The sequence below is a fragment of the Aulonocara sp. 'chitande type north' Nkhata Bay genome, linkage group LG6, assembly GCF_057382095.1.
Source record: "Aulonocara sp. 'chitande type north' Nkhata Bay isolate Kocher_YH1m ecotype deep benthic linkage group LG6, A_spYH_male_GT1.1, whole genome shotgun sequence".
Lineage (NCBI taxonomy): Eukaryota > Metazoa > Chordata > Actinopteri > Cichliformes > Cichlidae > Aulonocara > Aulonocara sp. 'chitande type north' Nkhata Bay.
In genome coordinates, this window is record NC_141349.1 from 18,590,763 (window position 1) to 18,609,730 (window position 18,968).

Genomic DNA, 18,968 nt, shown 5'->3' on the forward strand with positions numbered 1-18,968 from the left:
TTTCCCAATTCATCCTGCCAAATGTGCCATTTCCAGAAACTTCATTAGCTCTAAGTTTAGTAGTAATTGTATTTAGTAATTTAGTAGTAAACCAGAACAGGTTTTAGCTACACGTTTAACTGCAGTGCTTTTAGATCTACACACTGTGCAATCAGCTAAATAAAACAGGCCAACAAACACGACAAGGTCAGAACCTCTCCTGACACCCAGAATACTGCAGAGTTAATGCAGAGTCTTGAGAGGGAAGCAGTACAGTTCGAGGTTGTGCCGCAGGGTAATTTCTCTTCCTTCTTCTATTCTGTCTCACACTGTGGTCGTCATTTTCTCTGCAGCTCAGAGCACTTTTTGTTTTACACCCACCACCACCCACCCCTGGAGACGGAAACAGAAGCTACTTTTAAGCTACACTGAGTCGTGCCCATACACACACACACACACACACACACACACAATCCCTCTGTTGCTGTAGGTGGACAAGTAGGAAGATAAAGGAGCAAAATATCCCTTCATTATCCCTCCCACCACTGCATGCATGTGTGCCCACTCGCTGGCAGTCATGTGAGTTGTGTCCACACACACACAGACACACACTTTTGCAAATAAGAGGTGGGGTACTGCATGGCTAAAGACTGTGGGCAGATGGATCCTCTAGAGGAGATTAGGGGTTGACACAGCGGGGAAAGTGTATTTGTGTGTGTGATGGCCGACAGAGGAACAGGTGGTGCAGAAAAGCAGAATGGCCACTGAAGAGGGTTAAATTTTTTTTTAAAAAAAAGCAGAGATGGAAGCTGACATAAAATAAGTTAGAAGTGGAGGAGGAGTAAAAACTTACAATGATGAAAAGTATAGTGTTTGACATAAATTCATAAACTCAGTTACTCGTGTATTAGCAATAAGTGAGACGCACAACGTGTCTGCAATCAGACAGTCTGAGTTCAGAATGAAAAATTCAGTATCTGTGACTTTCTTATAGTGAATGCAATTTCTTTTCAACTTTTATGACAACCAACGACCTCTTTTACTGGCAAAACTGAGGAGCAGTGCTGCTGTGGGGAAAATGTCTGCAGAATTCGTGTCCATGCTTAACTGTGGCAGATTACTGAAGATTTGACATAGCTGAAGTGAATGTCATTCTTTAGACAGGCTCTCACTCAGGAATTTGGCAGCTGATCCTCACACTGTACAGTGTAAGCACAGGTGTTAACACCCGCCCCAGGGAGCGTCCGATGCGTGTCAAAAATGGACTGTGGTGAACTACGAACTCTCACGCTTCTGCTGCATGAGGATATTGGATAACGTTTCCACTTGACCTCTGACCTTGATCCTCATGGCCTGCTGTTTCCTTCGGTGTGCAGACATCATGAGTGATGACACTTTGCTGCATTTTTGCTGTGTCATTTGTTTAAGGACAACGTGAGACAGCAAAGCACAGACTGCTGAGGTGAGCAGCGAGCACCGTCCTCTGGCAGGGGAGCCACGAACTGGGATGACATCAGCAGCGAGAGGGCTTTAGTGACCGCTTATAACAACAGTTTGTCATTTTGTGAAACGCTGTGGTGGAGACTCAGTTCATGTGAATTTTCTCACCATACTCAAACCTGTTGCACAGTCCAGTAAACTCTTTAATCACAGGCTATTCAGCTTAAAATGACCTTGACAGAATTGTTCTACCTCACTAATTCACGTGTTATATCATAAGCAAACAAGATACACATGTCAGTGCCCTTGGAAGCTTGTGATATTATTTAAATATTGTCTTAGAGTTTAACTTTTAAACGGAGTAAGGAGAGTGGCTGGAGTGATATTTATTAATATAAACATCTTGCATCAAGCTAATATAATAAAAAAACAAAACAAGGCTAGCTTTTGTACCATGTTATAATAAAATTGTGATTTTCATTTACTATGTAGTACAGCTGTGTGACTGCAGCACTTCGGATGTAAAATAGCTGCCTCGCTCCGTGTTGGCAGCTCACTGAGACTGGCCAATTAAAATCAGCGGTTCTACTTGGTGGACAGGAGCTAACCATCTCCTGGCTGCAGCTTCAAACACACGAGGTACAGATAAATGTTCTCATTTAAATGTCATGCATGCAAACAATAAGCACATTTCACAATATAGAACTACAGCCTCACATTACATGATGCCTCTTTTTCACTTGTGCAAAGAGAGTGGATGATAAATTACATCACAATAACCTAAAAATTTCAATCTAAAATTGAAATCTGTGCCTTAATGCCCCAAGACCTACTTGTCCCATGTGCCCTCTGAGGCAGTGGGCTTATTTATGAAGAAGGCAGACTGGAATATTATACATCACTGTTGAAAAGGCTCGTGGCTGCACACTCATTTGCTTTCACCCCTACGCACTCTGCAAGGCTAGCACTGCTGGGGCCTATGATAAAGTACTTTTCAGCTGCTCTGTGACGCCCGGGGGGAATGCAAGGGAATTGAGACAAATTGTGGCTGTATGGATACATTTTAAACAGGCATAAAAAAAAAAGAAGAGGTCAAGTGGTTAAGAACTTAAGTTAAAGAGCAACGGAGGTTGTGTTCTGTGTTTGTATTGATTTTCTTTTTTAAATTGAAAGCAGTTTAGAAATTTATTATTTATTTGCAATTTATTAAAAAGTGACTGACTTTATATGAAATAAAAGACCATGAAAAGTCAATTAAAGAACAGTTTATTTAATATTTGGACAGTGCATCGTTATATGATGTGAGTCAGAAACTACACAACGCCAACCTATAATATCACTTAGTGTATTATAAATCAGACCATAATTTATAAAATGAAGTCATATTAGATCAGATTAGGAATGTTTACTAACTGAAAACTCCGTTAATTTTCCTCACAGACTTCAAAATAACTTCTTTTTTTCCAACCAGTTTAAGTTTAAGGCAGTCCTGCATTGACTTTACTTTCACACCATCATCTTTCTTCAGCACAGTGATTGAAATACAGGCTTTTAGATTTATATCAAGGTTTTACAAAAGTATTCTAGGACTTACAGGTATTTTTTTATACATTGCCTCCCATTACCAGTTGTTCATAAGTAACTGGACAATTCACTGAAAAACTGTTCCCTTGTAATGTGCCATGATAAACTAAGCAGATGAAAGACCTGAAGTTGACTCGAAGTGCTGAACGTCAATCTGGTGGTTTTTAATGGAACTCTCACTATGAGGTCCAAAGAGACGTCACTGCGAGTAAAGGAGGCCATCATTAGGCTGAAAAACCAAAATCAACCAATCAGAGAGATAGCAAAAACTTTAGGAAGTGGTCAGATCTACAATCTAAAACATGCTTAAACAGAAGCCATGCACTGGCGAATTCAGAGACCTGGAAGATCCCAGAAGACAGCTAAAGTGGATGATTGAAGAATTATTTCCTTGGTTAACAAAAATTCCTTCGCAAAGTTAAATTCCTTCGCTAAGTCAATGCTCTTGAGGGAATATCACTTTCAAAGCCTACAATCAAGAAACGCCTTCATGAATGGAAATAAAGAGGGTTTACTGCAAGGTTGTTAAGGCCAGATTAGCATTCGTCCAAAAACATTTAAAAAGCCCAGCACAGTTCTGGAAAAGGTGAAACCAAGATTAACTTTTACTAGCATGATGGGAAGGAAAAGTATGGAGAGGGAGAGAAACAGCTCATGACCTGAAACATACCACATCATCTGTGAAAAATGGCAGAGGCAATGTTACGGCACGTATAACTGCCAGTGGAACCAGGGCACTAGATTTAGATAGAAGTACCAGGATGAACTGTGATGTGCACAAGGCCATACTCTCTGCTCAGATTCAGCCAAACACTGCAAAACTGATCTGACAGTGCAAATGGATGATAACCCAAAGCATACTGCAAAAGCAACCTAAGAGCTTCTTAAGGCAAAGAAATGTGATATTCTTCAATGGTAAAGCCATTCACCTGATCTCAACCCAACATAGCATGCATGAAGACAAAACTGAACGCACAAAGACTCACAAAGACACAAGAACTGAAGGTGGCGGCAGTAAACGCCTAGAAGAGCATCTCAAAGCAGGAAAGTGTTTGGTCATGTCCAGATTTGGGGGAGTGGTCCGAGTGGTCCTAATTTCTGAACAGTTAATGCAGTACATTTAATAAACTCCTTAAATTTAATTCAACCTGCACATTGACTGCATATTGACTCATTGTTTTTAAAGTCCTCTGTGGTGGTGTACAAATGTAAAATTACAGGACATCTCCACAGTTTAACAGAAGGGACCACTAGAAGCAAAAGTAACACAAAATTGCTTAAACTAAAGTCAACCAGCAGCTTGCTTCAGTGATGCAGAGGCTGATATGAGGATGTGCGTATGCTGTAACATCACAGCGGGATGTCGTTACCAAAGCACACTTCTAAGAAGACCCAGGTGTTATAAATCATATGAAAGAACTGCACAGAGTGGCCTGAAGATGAGACAGAAAAGCAGGCAATTTACTGACAACAGTAAAAAAACAGTCATACTAATCCAATCAGCTGCTCCCTCCTCTGCCTGAGTCTCCTGCAGTGCCTGATGTCAGCATTACTTATCTGTTGAATTTTTTAAGTTTCTTATAAATGAAATTTCTCACTGAAATGTGAAAGTGCTAAATATTAAAGCTTAAATACATTTCATATCACATTATAAAGCAGGACTCACAAGCTGAGTATGTTTACACATGGGATTATTTCCTCAAACACAAGGAAAATGTTGGAATCATGAAATGGAGAGCATAAACGTCAGACTACATCGACCATGTTTGCCTTTGCTCCTGTCAGCCACTGCCAGGATAAACAGCCAATGGCCGTCTACTGCCAGCACTGTCCTGTAGGGCCTGTCTTGGCCAATCAGTGAAGTGAACTGTTTGCAGGGTTCGGTATTGGCTGGGTGACATGACTTGAGGGTAAACTTGGTTTACCCTCCAAGATGGGACACTCCCCCTCCTCCCAAATGTCTGACCTTCTCTTACCCTGACCATCAGTCTGTCCTCCGTCCTGTCTGCTGTATTTTCTGCCCGGGTAAGCTCGGCAACAGCACAAATACGTGCCAAGGGCTTAACATGTGTGGATAATTCAAATACAATAACAAGCGAACAGTCTTGATTTTCAAGGCATTCAAAAGGGTTTTAAAGCAAGGAGGGAGAATTGTCTTCTCTTGTTTTTACAGAACAAAAACAACTGAAATAGAAAATCAGCAATGAACAAAACACACACGCAAAAAAAGCATAAAAAGGGAAAACGACAGCTAGAATTACTCCGTCCGTATATTTAACCTCATTTACCCACAGACCTTGCTTAAATTCTCACTTAGAGTGTTACTTACTTAAGAATTTGCTGATAAGTAGATGCCCATTAAGTTTGTCAGGGGGATGTCTGAGCTAAAGCCAGCCTGGTTATTAACACTGAACTCTCAGACAGAGGCAGCTCCCTGAGACAGTTTAATTCCTCTGGATTAGAGCAGTGAATCTCAGACACGTGTAACAGGCAGCACAAGCAGCGTGGAAATGAGCGATGAGAAATCTAAGCCCATCATTAACTCACGCCAAAAGTGATACAGCTGGGTGACAAATGAAAGTTAAAAGAAACCAAACCAAAGTGAAGTATTAAGGAGTTGGGCCACTACATGCTGCCAGAACAGCTTTAATGCATTTAAATCACACAGAATGCATTTGTATTGATTTGCAATGATCATTCCTCAAAAAGAACAAGTAGATCAAAACCACTGGCAGCAAAATTTCATCTATTCATCTGACCCTGTTAATATTTACATAGGCATGTACTAGCATAATAAATATACAGGCAGAAAGAAAGACAGTGTGTGGGAGTTGTGCTTAATTGTTTTTATGAAGTCTTTTTCGCTCATTCAGGTGTGCAGAGATTTCACACTTAAAGACAAAAGCAGCACAGTACCCACTGAAGTCATTTGTAGAGCAGATCAGAGGAACTCCAGCAGCCTGCAACATTTCGCCCTATCACACATTACACAGCTGTCTGGCTTACTGTCTTCCTCTCTTCCAAGAGATATTTGCACAAAGAGACTCATAATCACATAACTTCAGGCTGTCTAAATGTACCTTAGTGCTCCACTCTCTATATGCAAAAAGAGCTGCGCAAGTAAAATGGAAACATTGTACAAACATCCAAATACAAAGGTTCAAAGGAGCCCCTCCTGATTACCCTTCAGAATTGCTGAGGGGCTAAGAGATGCTGGTTGCCAGTTAACATATCCTGAGTTTTAATAAATCAGTAAGAGTGCTACATTTAGACCGGCCCAAAATATTAACAACACCAAAAGCTTCAAGCGCTCTTAAGCCAGTGAAAGAAAAGACTTGAACATCAAGAACAAGCACAGACTTCCGTCGCCTGGTTGACTTGGACAACTGATCTGTCCTCAGCTAAACTCAGCTAAAACTTGCTGTGACTCTCCTTGCGTGATTAAACTCGAGCAGACAAACAGTGTGTACTGTGATTTGTGATGATGCCTAACCATATCATGATGTCAGCTCCTGCTGGGGGAGCGAACGGCCCGCTGCAAAGAATGGACGAGGGCCAGGCTTCACAAATAAAACAAAAACAAGCAGTTGAAATCGCACAACACACAATGGATGCACTCCCCCTCTATGGCCTCCACACGCTTTGCACAGCTGACAGCCCGCCCGCCACCCCCACCCAGCACCCCGGCTCTCTGTCGTCTGGCAGCCTTTTGTCTTCCCGCTTGTTAAGTCGGTCCTCGTGAAACATAGAACAGGTACTCTGGTGTCATAACTGCAGTGACCGTGCTACAAGTTGTCACGAAAGCTGGGAACAAAGATTGATTCCAAGTATCCAAACTATTGTTAAGTTATTGCCAAAGCTTCGTGCTTGTCTATCAGTGCCAGCTTTGTTTACTCAAAGTCAAGTCAAATCTACTCGCAAACAGGAAAGCCGATACAATTCTTGGCACATGAATCCCCAAATGAAAAACTGGAGCACATTTTAATGAATCCTCATCTTAGTGTGGTTTACACCAAAAATGCACGGCCACTAAAGACGCACACGGAGAAACTAAACACATTCAAACAGCTAAGACATCGTCAATTAGAAGACAACACAAGTGCAGCATAACAAAATGCACAGAAAAACCACTGAAATGCTGTTTTATTAAGAAGCTGCCTGCTTTCAGTGTGCCAATAATCTATAGTCTGTACTCTGTGAGGGGAAACTGCTTTAAATTCAACTTTGAAAAAGCAAACTGAACAAGTATCCCTCTTCCACAATGAAAGGACTGCAATCCACTAAACTGACAAAAAAAAAAATCAGATTTACTAGCAATATAGTTTGAATAGCCTGATTTTCTAGTAAGGATTTGGCAAATAAAAGGATAATTCAAATAATAACATATTGTCGAGCCTAGCAGAGAGCACTCCTGGTTGGATGGTGTCAGTGCACTGGCGTCAGATGGTGCTGTATGCTAATGACAGTACAGAACAATGGGTGGGCATGCAAATTTCATGGCTGTTGACCCAAATGACGGTGTTTAATCCAGACTGTGTGCTGACAACAGCTCAAGCCTGACAACCAGATGAAACCCTTGTGTGGCCTTGCCTCTAGCTAGTCAGAGATGGAGGCAGTCTTATTAATCTATCTCTAACCGCAGCAAGTTTCACCGTCTTGCCAGGAGAATGTGCAAACAACAAGATATCAGCACCTTCAATGTGACAACAGGGTGAGAAGAATTCGGACAGCTTAATGAATGCAAACCCTTTAACTGCTGGCACAAGATAGTAGTGCCGCACGGCAAGACCTGGGCTGCTGGGATAATGGGGACAGGAGGCCATCATCATTAAGACCATGTCATTGGAGATGATGCCAAAGTGCATCAGCGTCACAGTAACCACATATATGTATATGCACCAAAAACACAGCAGTGCATGAATGCACTCTTTCTATATGTGGCACAAACAGAGCAACTACTTGGAAAGTTGTGAGCAATTTTCGCAAAGGAAGAACTCTTAACTCAATATTGAGGACAACACTGACATTTTTATGCAGTGCGCTGCAGTTGAGAAACTATATTTCTTTTTATGTCCAAAACAGCTGGTTACCAGAAACCCGATCTTTGTTGTCAAAGCTCTGGAAAGATATAAAGGGGGAAATGGGCCTGAAAGGAAAAGTACATTTTCATTGCTGCCTTCAAGATATCAGTAGAATCTGCCTGTTGGGAAAAAGTAATCATCATAGTATTTGTCCCCTATTTACCGCCTCTTACTTTATTAATTTTATTTCCCCCAGTTTGTTTTTTTTTTGCCTTTGCTTCCTAATGTACTGAACTGCATTTACTAATAATTGCTCCTGGGTGTAGAAATTAAGTTGCACTGGCATGAATTGAATGCACAGCTGCAGCAATAACGCTGGATTAGTTTACTTTTTTTATTACAGTAATTTGTGTCTCCTCTTGCATAGCTCTATTTTCCCCCCATACACTTTGCACCTTTGTAGATTTATGAATTACAAATTAATAATTGTGCATCATTCGTGTCTGTTTACTGACAAAAATACACAGATTTGTGTTTTGTTGACATAAACAGGGAAATATCCTTTCAAATGTTAAATACAGAAACAGATGTTGGAATGAAGTTTTTCTGTATACTCCCTTCTCATAGGGCATCATCGGTTATTTAAAAAAAAAGAAAGAGTGCAGTAGGGATAAAAAAACAAAACTGTTGTGCATGATTTGTTTTAGTCTGCTGGGAGACGTCCCAGACTGTGAGCCTGCTGCTCTTGCACAGCATCACATCAAATTCTTTGTGCCCTGATAAACTGCAGCGGAGTTGAAGGCCTACAAGTGACCTTCAGTTGTTGTCATGCACACTGCTGGAAAAATGCTGGAGCCCTAATGCACTTAACAGTTAAGGAAGCCAGTTTTTACCCATCAATTTATAGAATTTCTGCTTCGTGGTTGCTCTTATAGATTTTTAAAACTATCAGCCATCTTCTGCATCTTTAGATTATTATGGATGGATTCGGGATCCTCTGTATCCCATTAGTTAGTGCAAACATGTAAAGAAAATAAGACTGTCCAGTTACTAGTGCTCCCATTTCCCCCCCGCTCCTCAGGTTACTGTGTGTACTGACTGACAGGAGCTTTAAAGATTTTAGAGAGACGAGCATTTGAGTAGTCTAAAGGTCAGGTTCTGTTTTCAGTCTCTCAATAGTGAGCAGACAAACCGTTATCCTACAAACATCATTAAAAGAAGTATTAAAGGCAAATGCATTTTAGGATTTCTATCATGTGCACGGGCAGAGAATTATGGAAAAGGGAAATATATACATATATATCATTACAGAACACAGATTCCAGTTATCTTTCCACTGATTGAAATCACATCATTGACTCCAGGTACAAAACAAAAAGTCCTTTTTGTTAGTTGACAAACCTGCTCATCGTCTATATCCCAGACAGACCTCACAGGTCATCAGGTTCAAATCTTTTAACTGTTAACCCAGAATCAGATCCAAGTGGTCTTTGTGGTCTGGAACAAGCTGCCTGCTGATCTGAGATCAACTGCGTGTGTATTCAAAATCAGACTCAGAACCTCTTTAGTCACCCAGGCTTGCACTCATTAGGCACTGCTGATCTGATTTTGTCTTCTTTGTTAAGCACCGTGAGCCAACATGCAATGAAACGTGCTATATAAATAAAATTGCTATTTTTATTACTGTTCATTAAAATTTCATACATATTGCTTTCAGTAAGACCAAGAGCACAACGGCTATTTCAATGATATACACTCACTGATCACTTTATTAGGTACACTTTGCTGGTACCATGTTAAGAAGCATCAGACCAATTCTGCAGGTTTATCAGCTGGACATCCATAATGTGAGTCTCCTGTTCAACCACAACCCAAATGTGCGTTATTGGATTGAAACACTGTCATGTTCAATAAACCAGTTTGAGATGATTTGACCTTTGTGACATGGTGCGTTACCCTGCTGGAAGCAGCCATGTGGCCATAAAGGGATGGACATGGTCAGCAACAACACTCAGGTAGGCTGTGGTGTTTAAATAACGCTCGGCTGGTATTAAGGGGCTCAAGGTTTTGGTTAACCTGTGTGAACTGTAGCCTCAATTTCCCTTTCTTAGCTGACAAGAATGGCACCTAGTGTGGTCTTCTGCTGCCGTCGCCCATCTGCTTAGCCATTTAGAGATACAGCTTGAACATTATAGTTTGGATATAACAGAATGAATTTTGCGTGGTCAAGAAAATCTCAGAATATGTTGAACAAATTTAAGAACTAAGACCTTTTAAAAATAGATGGTCGTGACTTCACACTTCTCTGTTTTTAAAAAATCTAATCTGGCACCGAATCTGCCCTGAAACTTTGCAAATGACAGAGAAAATGTAATCGATTGTTCGCTCACAACAAAAAAAGATTTTTTCCCCCTGTGGAAAAATTGGATTTCTCACCTATTGATCACTAATGCTTTAATAGCTGTACCACACCCTGGCAGCCTTTCCTCACTTATCATGTGTCAGGATCACAAAGGGTTTAAGGCTACATCGGGGAAAGGCAGGGAAACTCTGGACTGGACCTAGATTTTCAAAATCACAATAGCGCCGATAACATCAGACAGCATTCTGTGCTCCATTAACTATTCACAGTTTAGCATTTGAAATGGGTATAGCCAAGACAGCCAGCGGTTAACACCATCTCAGCATAATGAGCCCTTTTTCTTACCTTTCTGAGCTCTTTCTCAGCAACAGACTGAAGTTACCTTAATAGTTTCTGCCTGTAAGCATAACTCTGTACAACAAGAGGTCTGTATTAGTTTTTGGCAATGCTAATATTTACACTTACTTCATCCCATGATTGGCTCTCTGTGTGTAGCTCATAAAGGTGACCGGCTCTCTGTGTGCAGGTCAGCTGTGTCTGCTGCCTGCGATCAGGTCAGGTCACGTTTGCCTTTCGATTCAGTCGTCTTCTTCTCTGCCTTTACCGTTAAATTACAAAGAAACTAGCAACCAGCGTCACATGAGACAGCAGAGTGCCTATTAATTAAATCATTCCTGTTGGCTCCCAGCATAGTGTTTGTTCTTAGTCCTGATATGAAAACTTTGGGGTTTGGAGTAATTTGGCTACTACTGCTATTTAAAAACTCTGTCTGCAGGATATGTAGCAAAGTATGCATCCCAGTTGAGCAGATGGTGTGGAGCTGAGTGGCATCTTTGCAGTAAGCTGCTGCCGAATTTGTTAAAACATGGCAGGAAAGTTAAAGATCTGCGTGCCTGAGATGACCACGTCTCAGTCCTTTCTTGCATCACATAGCTCCAGAGGTAGTAGAGACTGTTGAAAGAAAAGTATTTTGAACAGTCGAAGCCCTGTGCTTCTAATTCTGTTTTATATTTCAATCTTTGGCTATAATATGAGCAACCATGATTGGCATATATATGCATATAAATAACAAAAAGCACAAAACTTTCACTTTATTTAACCGCTCCATCGTGTTTTCCTTTTTAATACAGCTCACAAAACATGCAATATATACTTCAGGAACATGAAGAATACTGAATCTATCAACGTTTGAGTCCTAAAAATGTGTATCAGCCCAAAGATGTCCAGCATCAGGCTCTAGTTTACAATTCATTCATTTTGTCACAGGGACTTTTATTTGTCTTTGCTACTTCTTCTACAACTCCCTTGAATACGTTCTCTATGATTTACACGCAACAAAAGCAAACTCAGGGACTGCAGGACTGTGCCCAAAATTAATGAATGCATCGATTCGACAGTTTAGACAATTAAAATAGGAAAATCTTATTTTCTGCCTGCCCGGTCAGCTTTGAGATGTAAAACAGGGTTTTCTTTCAAAAGCAGCAGCTGATTCTGTTGGCCCTGATAGCCATGATCTACAATTAACATTCAGTCTGAAGAGGAGCTTTGACTCGAGGAGGGAGAGTGGACAGAGACATTTTGTGAAAGGCCCCTTACTCACGAAAAAACATCCGTGAACACAAACGCCCTCAAACACACCTGACAGCTGCACTGTAACCCTTCCTTCCAGCTTGTAGGTCTAATCATTCAGTTGTGGCCAGGGCGGGGGCTCTGTGCGAGTGTGAGTCCATCAGCGGGTGGGAGTCTGCAGACCGGGTGGCTGGTACCCCCGATTTGATTTTGGAGGAGCAGATGGTCGGCTGCTGCTGGAAGGCATTCGGAGTGTTTGCGTGTGTTTATGGGTGTGTGAGTGACTGAGGAAGGAGCCTTAGAAGTGCTTTTTATAGAGGCTATGGGGTTCAGACTAGAAAGATATTCACATGAACTACTAATATACATTCAGTTGCCAGTTTATTAGGCAACCGCATATTATTGTAGGGTTTTTCCCTTACGATATAAAGCGCCTCGAGGGATTTGATGCTATATAAATAAAACTGAATTAAACTGAACTGAACCTAAAACGGTGCTGCAGTAAATCCAACTTTTATGGGAGTTCTACTGTTCAGTTTCTGTTTCTGTGTGAGAGCCGTGACCCTTCTACTGTGGATTCACGAGAAGCCTGTATCTTACAATGCTCTTGAATTGGACTGCATTAAAATAATATAACTCTTTAATCCGTCCATCACACTTATGGGACTGGGCATTTTGGAATGCATCTTTAGAGTAATCAAATACAGCTTCTACTGATGAAGTTTTAGATATGTGGCTTTCAATAGATAGATAGTGTAAAAGAAATGGCCACTGTAAAGTCTCAGATCAAGGACGATTCAAATCTTTAAAGGCTGTGTGGTACACAAACCAGGAGAGATGTAGGCATCATCAGAAAATCATCAGAAAAGCTGTTAACTAAGAAATCACAAGGACCAGGAGAAATACTATGAAAACCCAACTAGCAAGTATTACCAACATGATCTGGGTAATATTCTGGTTAGAGCAATCAACTCACTGCATACAGTCAGTGTGTCAGAAAACTGAACTAAGACCAGCAGTAAAATGAACAGCAATGGAAATCAAATGCTCCAGCACAAACACATTTCCAGTGTTTCCACTAATAAATGGGACTGAAACACCACATTTTATTAGCTAAATAGCATATTTGCACCTCACAAACTTTGGAGGTTTTAATACTTTGAATTGACCAACATTACTTTTAATAAAGACCTAACTCGTCTATATATAGCGCTTGCCAGATGGATGGATTTATACTCCACCAAAGAGCAGAAACCATCTGTTAAAGGAAGCTAAATAAAAAGACTACTGCATCCACAGGCTGGTGCAATGTGATCATTAAGACGCCTGCGGTGAATATCTAAGGAAGCTAAACGACACACTTGTCAACATAAATTGTGTAATGTGTCATCTGTAATGGATAACCTCAAAACACTTACAGAGTACATGTTGTGAGTCACTATTACAAATGATTTATTTATGGTTGAAAAACATAAAAACCTAAAGGGGAAACAAGATTTTTCTAGTCAGTCAGCCAATCGGTGATTTATTAGAATCACTGCCGTGAATGTTGGGCTGCGACTGATCTTCAGTTTGATAAAACAATATATTCGACTGATGTGTCGTTTGGTTTTTTCCCCTCGGAGTGAGAGCAACGCTAAATTATATTGTTATTTTTACTTTTGACCACATGACATATTCAGTGCACTTGTGGGCATGACTAAAATGTCAGGCTTGAAAACACCTTTGAGTAAGTATAGTCTGTGCAAGCTGTGACAGCGCCATCATCATCTCTGTCCACCCAGTAAAGGTTTTGCTGGTACAGACAGTGTTTGCGGGTGCTGTTTTTGATGTTTTCCTTTAGAATAAATATAGATTGGGACATTACGGTTCAGTTTAAAGCACCACTGAACACACGGGCCATTCCCACAACACTGACATCGGCAATTTCAGTTTCACCCACTTCCACCACAAGTTACATTTACACAGACATTGTGGACTTTAACACAGTGCCTCATTCTGGCAAACTGTATCAGCATGGTTTGGGGTAGAGCAATCATTTGAACACTCTGCCCACCTCTTGTGATTTCAAATGATTGGTGAAAGCATTAGCTCTCAACACTGATCATGAGTTCTAAAGTGCACAAATGAAGCTCCATAAAGCTCCATATCTGCTTCTCCTGATCTGGAGCTTAAAAAGCCTGGAATAAACAGCTGGTTTGCATGGCTGGTCTACTTGGAATCTCTCAAGGGATGGAAGTAGACATATCAAGGCTTTATGTCACACATATGGAATCTGTGTTAGGTGGGAAGTCTGCTAACCGAATTCTTTAAAGTAGTTTTCAAATATGAAGAAGCTTTTTTCCCTTTTTTAAAAAAAATCCCTGTAAAAACTTTTCATTGTCAAAGAGGGAAACTTTGAATTTAAGTTGGAGAGCATCCGCTACAGGGAGCTCTGCATGTCTGATTTGGAAGATTTTTATGCCCCTTCCTGATGCAACCCCAAAGGGATACGTGGCTCCTCTCTGAGTCAAACTGGGGAGCTTTCGCTTGGTAGGCGAGGCTTCAGTCTAAAATAATGTAAATAAATACAGCAATGTTCTGGATGCTATTATATAATCTTGTCGAGTCAGTGTTTCTGTGCAGTGCTGGCCTAACAGAAAGGATGCTTTGCTTGCTCTGTCAAAGGTGATAAGGATCACAATTCTCATGAGTCAATTTGTCCAGACTGTCCAGCCCAGAAAGATTCCCATCAGCTCACAGAAAACAAACATCAGCTGGTTTGGTTGTCACACTTTCAGTCCCAGTTAAATTTTTCTTTTTCCCCACTCACCAACACTTTTAAAGCTCAATTTAACTTAAACTGTTACCAAAGAAATTCATTTAGTGACATTTTTGTAGTCTTTGACATAATTCTGTAATCAACATCCCTGTGTGAGTGGAGCTGATCGTTAAAAATAAATAAAATGCAGTTTAGCTTCACTAAAAATGCAAAACTCCTAGAGCTCTATCAGTTCAGTAGTTACAGTAATTAAGGTTTCACTTTCTAAATGCTTAATTCCAGTAAACTAATTTTATGAAACCATGAGTTGATACATTATTTGTTAGATTAAAATGTGCATCAATCTATTCCAGTATAGGCCAAATACAGGATTTCACAAAAATCTTTATCCTCCTAATTTTTTTTAATTTTGCTAGGAAAATGGGGGAAAAGTGCAGTAAGTACAAGAGAAATACAGTATATATAGCAAAAACAGAATTTGTACAATTGTGAGTAACTTGAAAGTCAATATTTGGTGTGAACACCTTTATTCTGCAACACACCCTGAACTTTTTTAGCAAGCTATCCTTTAATTTTTAGGAATAGTTCTCCAGGCTTCTTGAAGGACATTCAAAGCTCGTCTTTGGATGTTAGCTGCCTTTTATTCTGTATCAATACGATCCCACAGTTCTTTATTAATGTTGAGCTCCAGGCTGAAGGAGGCTGATCCATGACTGTTGGTGTTCCATTGTGTGTTTTTCTATCCACGTAAGCTTTTACTGGACGGCCAGATTGTTTGGAATCATTGTGATACTAAAAAACGAAGCTCTTGCCAATTAAACACTTTCCAGATGGTACTGCATGGTGGATCAAAATCTGATGGTACCTTTCTCCAACACCCCTAGCTGAAATGCAACCCCAAACCATGACGGAGTCTCTCCACTGTGCTTTACAGATGCTGAAGATACTCACTGTCCTTCTTCACACAACATCATAGCGCTTCATAGGTCAGTGTCAACTGGCTTAACAAAGACTACAAGCAAACACATTCCTCTGAAAATTGTCAGGTACAAAGACTGGTTCTCTGTCTTAACTTCAACCCTGAAATCCACTGAATCATGCAACAAGATGAGTGTTCTATAAATGTATGTAACATCTTACATGTGACAAACATACTTTGACTTAGTTCTCTGAGCACATTTCACACGAACTCTTCCAACATGCATCACAAAATACAAACATCACAAGAACAGACTCGGGAACAACTTCTTGTCCAGCATCATAACAACAATGAATAATCTGTGTAATAATCACAGCCATGTACAATATTTCAAATGATCAGAAACTCTGTGCAATATTCTCATTATTGGTAAATTCACTGTGTAATACTCTTATCATACTCCTCTGCCTAGCATTGCCTCATTTGTTACCTCGTTATCTTACCCCGTTAACTTGCAAATACTTTTTATATTTAGTACTTTTTATATTTTCTGTGAGAATGACAGTTTGTTCATGGTCAGATGAGATGTCAGCGTAAATATTTTACACGGGGGCCACCATGTGTTGTAGCTCACCTCATGTCTGAACACCAGAATTTCAACATGTGCCCCAGATGGATAGCATTATAGCATAAATAGTCTCATGTGGTACAACCAGAGCACAAGGTGGGGATACCATACTGATGGATATGGCACAAGGCCTTAAAGCCAAAGTGTATCCATTACTGCTTTGTTGAAATAATATATGGGCGTAGAATTATGCATGGGTGATTAAACTGACTTTAATTATCTGGACTGCTGACACAGCTGAAACCTATAAATCGCGGCGGTTTTTAGAGATAAGCTCAGCTTTGCTCCATCTGGTTCCCGTAAGCACATTAGCCAGTTTCATCTCATTGAAAACAATATGTTTAACTAGCTCTGGCTGTTAAGTTATGCAACTGTAGCAAATAAAATCACCACACAAACTAAAACAAGAACAGGTCATAGTTTGTGTAGTAATTACTGGAGCTGGTGTCCACACAGTTAAAGGCAGTTTAACATGATGTAGCGCAAGTTAAATAGATATTCATCAGACCTACCTGCTTGCCTTCCAGTGTGTACAGTCTCCTCACTGCGCCAGAGTCCAACTTGATAGCGTCTGTGATGTCGGTGAGCACCTGCTCGAAGGAGTGTGCAGTTTTCTTATTGAGCAGTATCCGAACGGCCTTGCGGGGCTTGACGCCGCTGCGGATGACTGTGACTAACTTGGGTTTGATGAAGTCCTTAGATTCCCTCTGCAGCTCACTCTTCAGCGGGAAGAGAGACGGGAGGGAGCGCGATGTGCTGGTCTTGCTGCCCACTGACCAGTTGGGGTTCACGTTCTTGGTGTAGTCGACACGTCGGAAGGGTTCATTGGAGGCGCACACGTAACTCTCTCCTGCAGGAAGAAATGAGGTGCTGTAAAGAGAAGCTAAACACTGGCGCATAAAGCTCAAATAGCCACGTAAAGAACTCAAGTCATCAGTGGGAGGAAGTCCTGCAACAGGTGAGATGGCCTCATCATTACCCTGACATTAACATTACTGCATCACTCTGGGATTATAAGGAAACTGTGGCAAGCTCTTGCTAGGATCAACACATACCTTTAAGGAAAAAAACATCTGTGTGTACATTTACCAAAGAGAATGGCTGAGGTTATTTTGCTATTAATTGCACACTAAAGGACACATACGTTGCACAACATCGACCATAGCATGCCTTACTAAACACTGCTCCCATATGGTGAATAACAAGGAACTGACAGTGTGACGCTGTTCTTCTCTCTCCCTTCCAGCTGCAGGGCTGCTTTATTGGCCTTCCTCCAAAGCAAAGCGTTTTGCTTTATCAGCCAGCATTCCAGTTTAAACACCCAGCACGCAACTGTTTCTCCTTAACAAGAAAGTCGTGATAAGTACGGGAGCTTGGTGGGTGAACAAAAACCACATCAAGAATGTCTGGAGATTGTTTTGAAAGTGCTGGATTTGTGCTTCCCTGCTGCCGGTCTGTTCCAAATATGAGTAAGAGCTGGAAAGTGACAAATAGTGTCTGCAAGTACCAAAGCCTCTCTCAGAAGCAACTTACTGCATGCTCAACTTCACGAGAGATATTCGGCTTTATTTGAAAGAAATCTTGTTCTAGGAAACTAGATAATTACAGGGTTACTAGGAATCAGCATGTACATACTAAGAAACCGAGAAATAGATTATTACTCATGGCTGCATCTGTGTATGAATATAAGAACCACAGTGGCTGGCTCTGTCCAGGGAATCCCAGTTAAGTAGCAGGAAGAGTAATCCTTTACATACCACAAAAACGTATTTGTTCAAAACTTAAAGGAAAACTTTTATTTGTAGGATATGTTCAGCATATTTTTCTCACCAGTTCATCTGCTGATAAGAAATCAATCCCAACACTGACATTTTGGTTACTGGATTTGTGTCAGAACAAGCAAATTGAACTTCAGCGTAAAAAGGCCAACTGAGACACCGCGTCCCAGGATACCAGGTTTTATTAAGCCTGCAATTAACCAAAGGCTAATTAAAAGGCTAGGCCACAGCTGGAGGGGACTGAGCTGTGGTTGAGCACCGAAACAAAATATATAACCCAGGCTGCCGTTCATCTGCAGGGAAATGACAGAACGCTGACATGCCCTCAGACGGTGCGCGGTGACAGGTCTATTCCCCGACGTCCCACGGGGATGTGATCGGAGCCCCAGCCACCCGCCGCTGGCTGCTGTCCTCGTGTGAACAACAGATGAGGACAGGCCTGACGGACTGTTTAACCAGCCCAGCAACTTTTACGAGGTGACACAGCGGTCACCAGTCCAGCATGACGTCAATAAACAGCCACTGTTATTACTGTGATAACAGAGTTGCTGTCACAAAGAAATAAAGTGATATAATAACTGCAAAAAGTATGAGGTCATGGTTCTCCGATTTATACTCACAATGTTACAAAGAAAGATCAACTTTCTTTAACCTTATCAGACTGTGGCCTTTACTTCACACTTGAATTTCAACTGTCAATTTGAGTTTTTACATTTTACATTTACATTGTTTCTATCATCCTAAAGGGTTCATATTGTCACATTTTACAGAAACATGTAGCACACGTCTGTCATGAGAGGTGTGTATTATCAGTAAAGAACTGTTTCTAAGTCATGATTTAAAACTCTTTCAGCCATTTCTCTCTGCTGTAAAATACAAAATATTTTCCCTAAGGCTCAAATGCTTTAGTATCACAAGCCAATTTGA

At 40.8% G+C, this 18,968-nt stretch overlaps 1 protein-coding gene across 2 annotated transcripts in view; it reads right to left on the reverse strand.

The window, feature by feature from the left end:
- The window catches only part of dclk2a (doublecortin-like kinase 2a), a 42,990-nt gene that overhangs the window by 20,960 nt on the left and 3,062 nt on the right, over window positions 1-18,968 (reverse strand). For both annotated transcript variants that reach the window (XM_086295390.1, XM_086295391.1), the window contains one exon: window positions 16,776-17,113. In XM_086295390.1, the coding sequence (XP_086151516.1) occupies window positions 16,776-17,113 (338 nt within the window). The remainder of the gene's footprint in view (window positions 1-16,775; window positions 17,114-18,968) is intronic.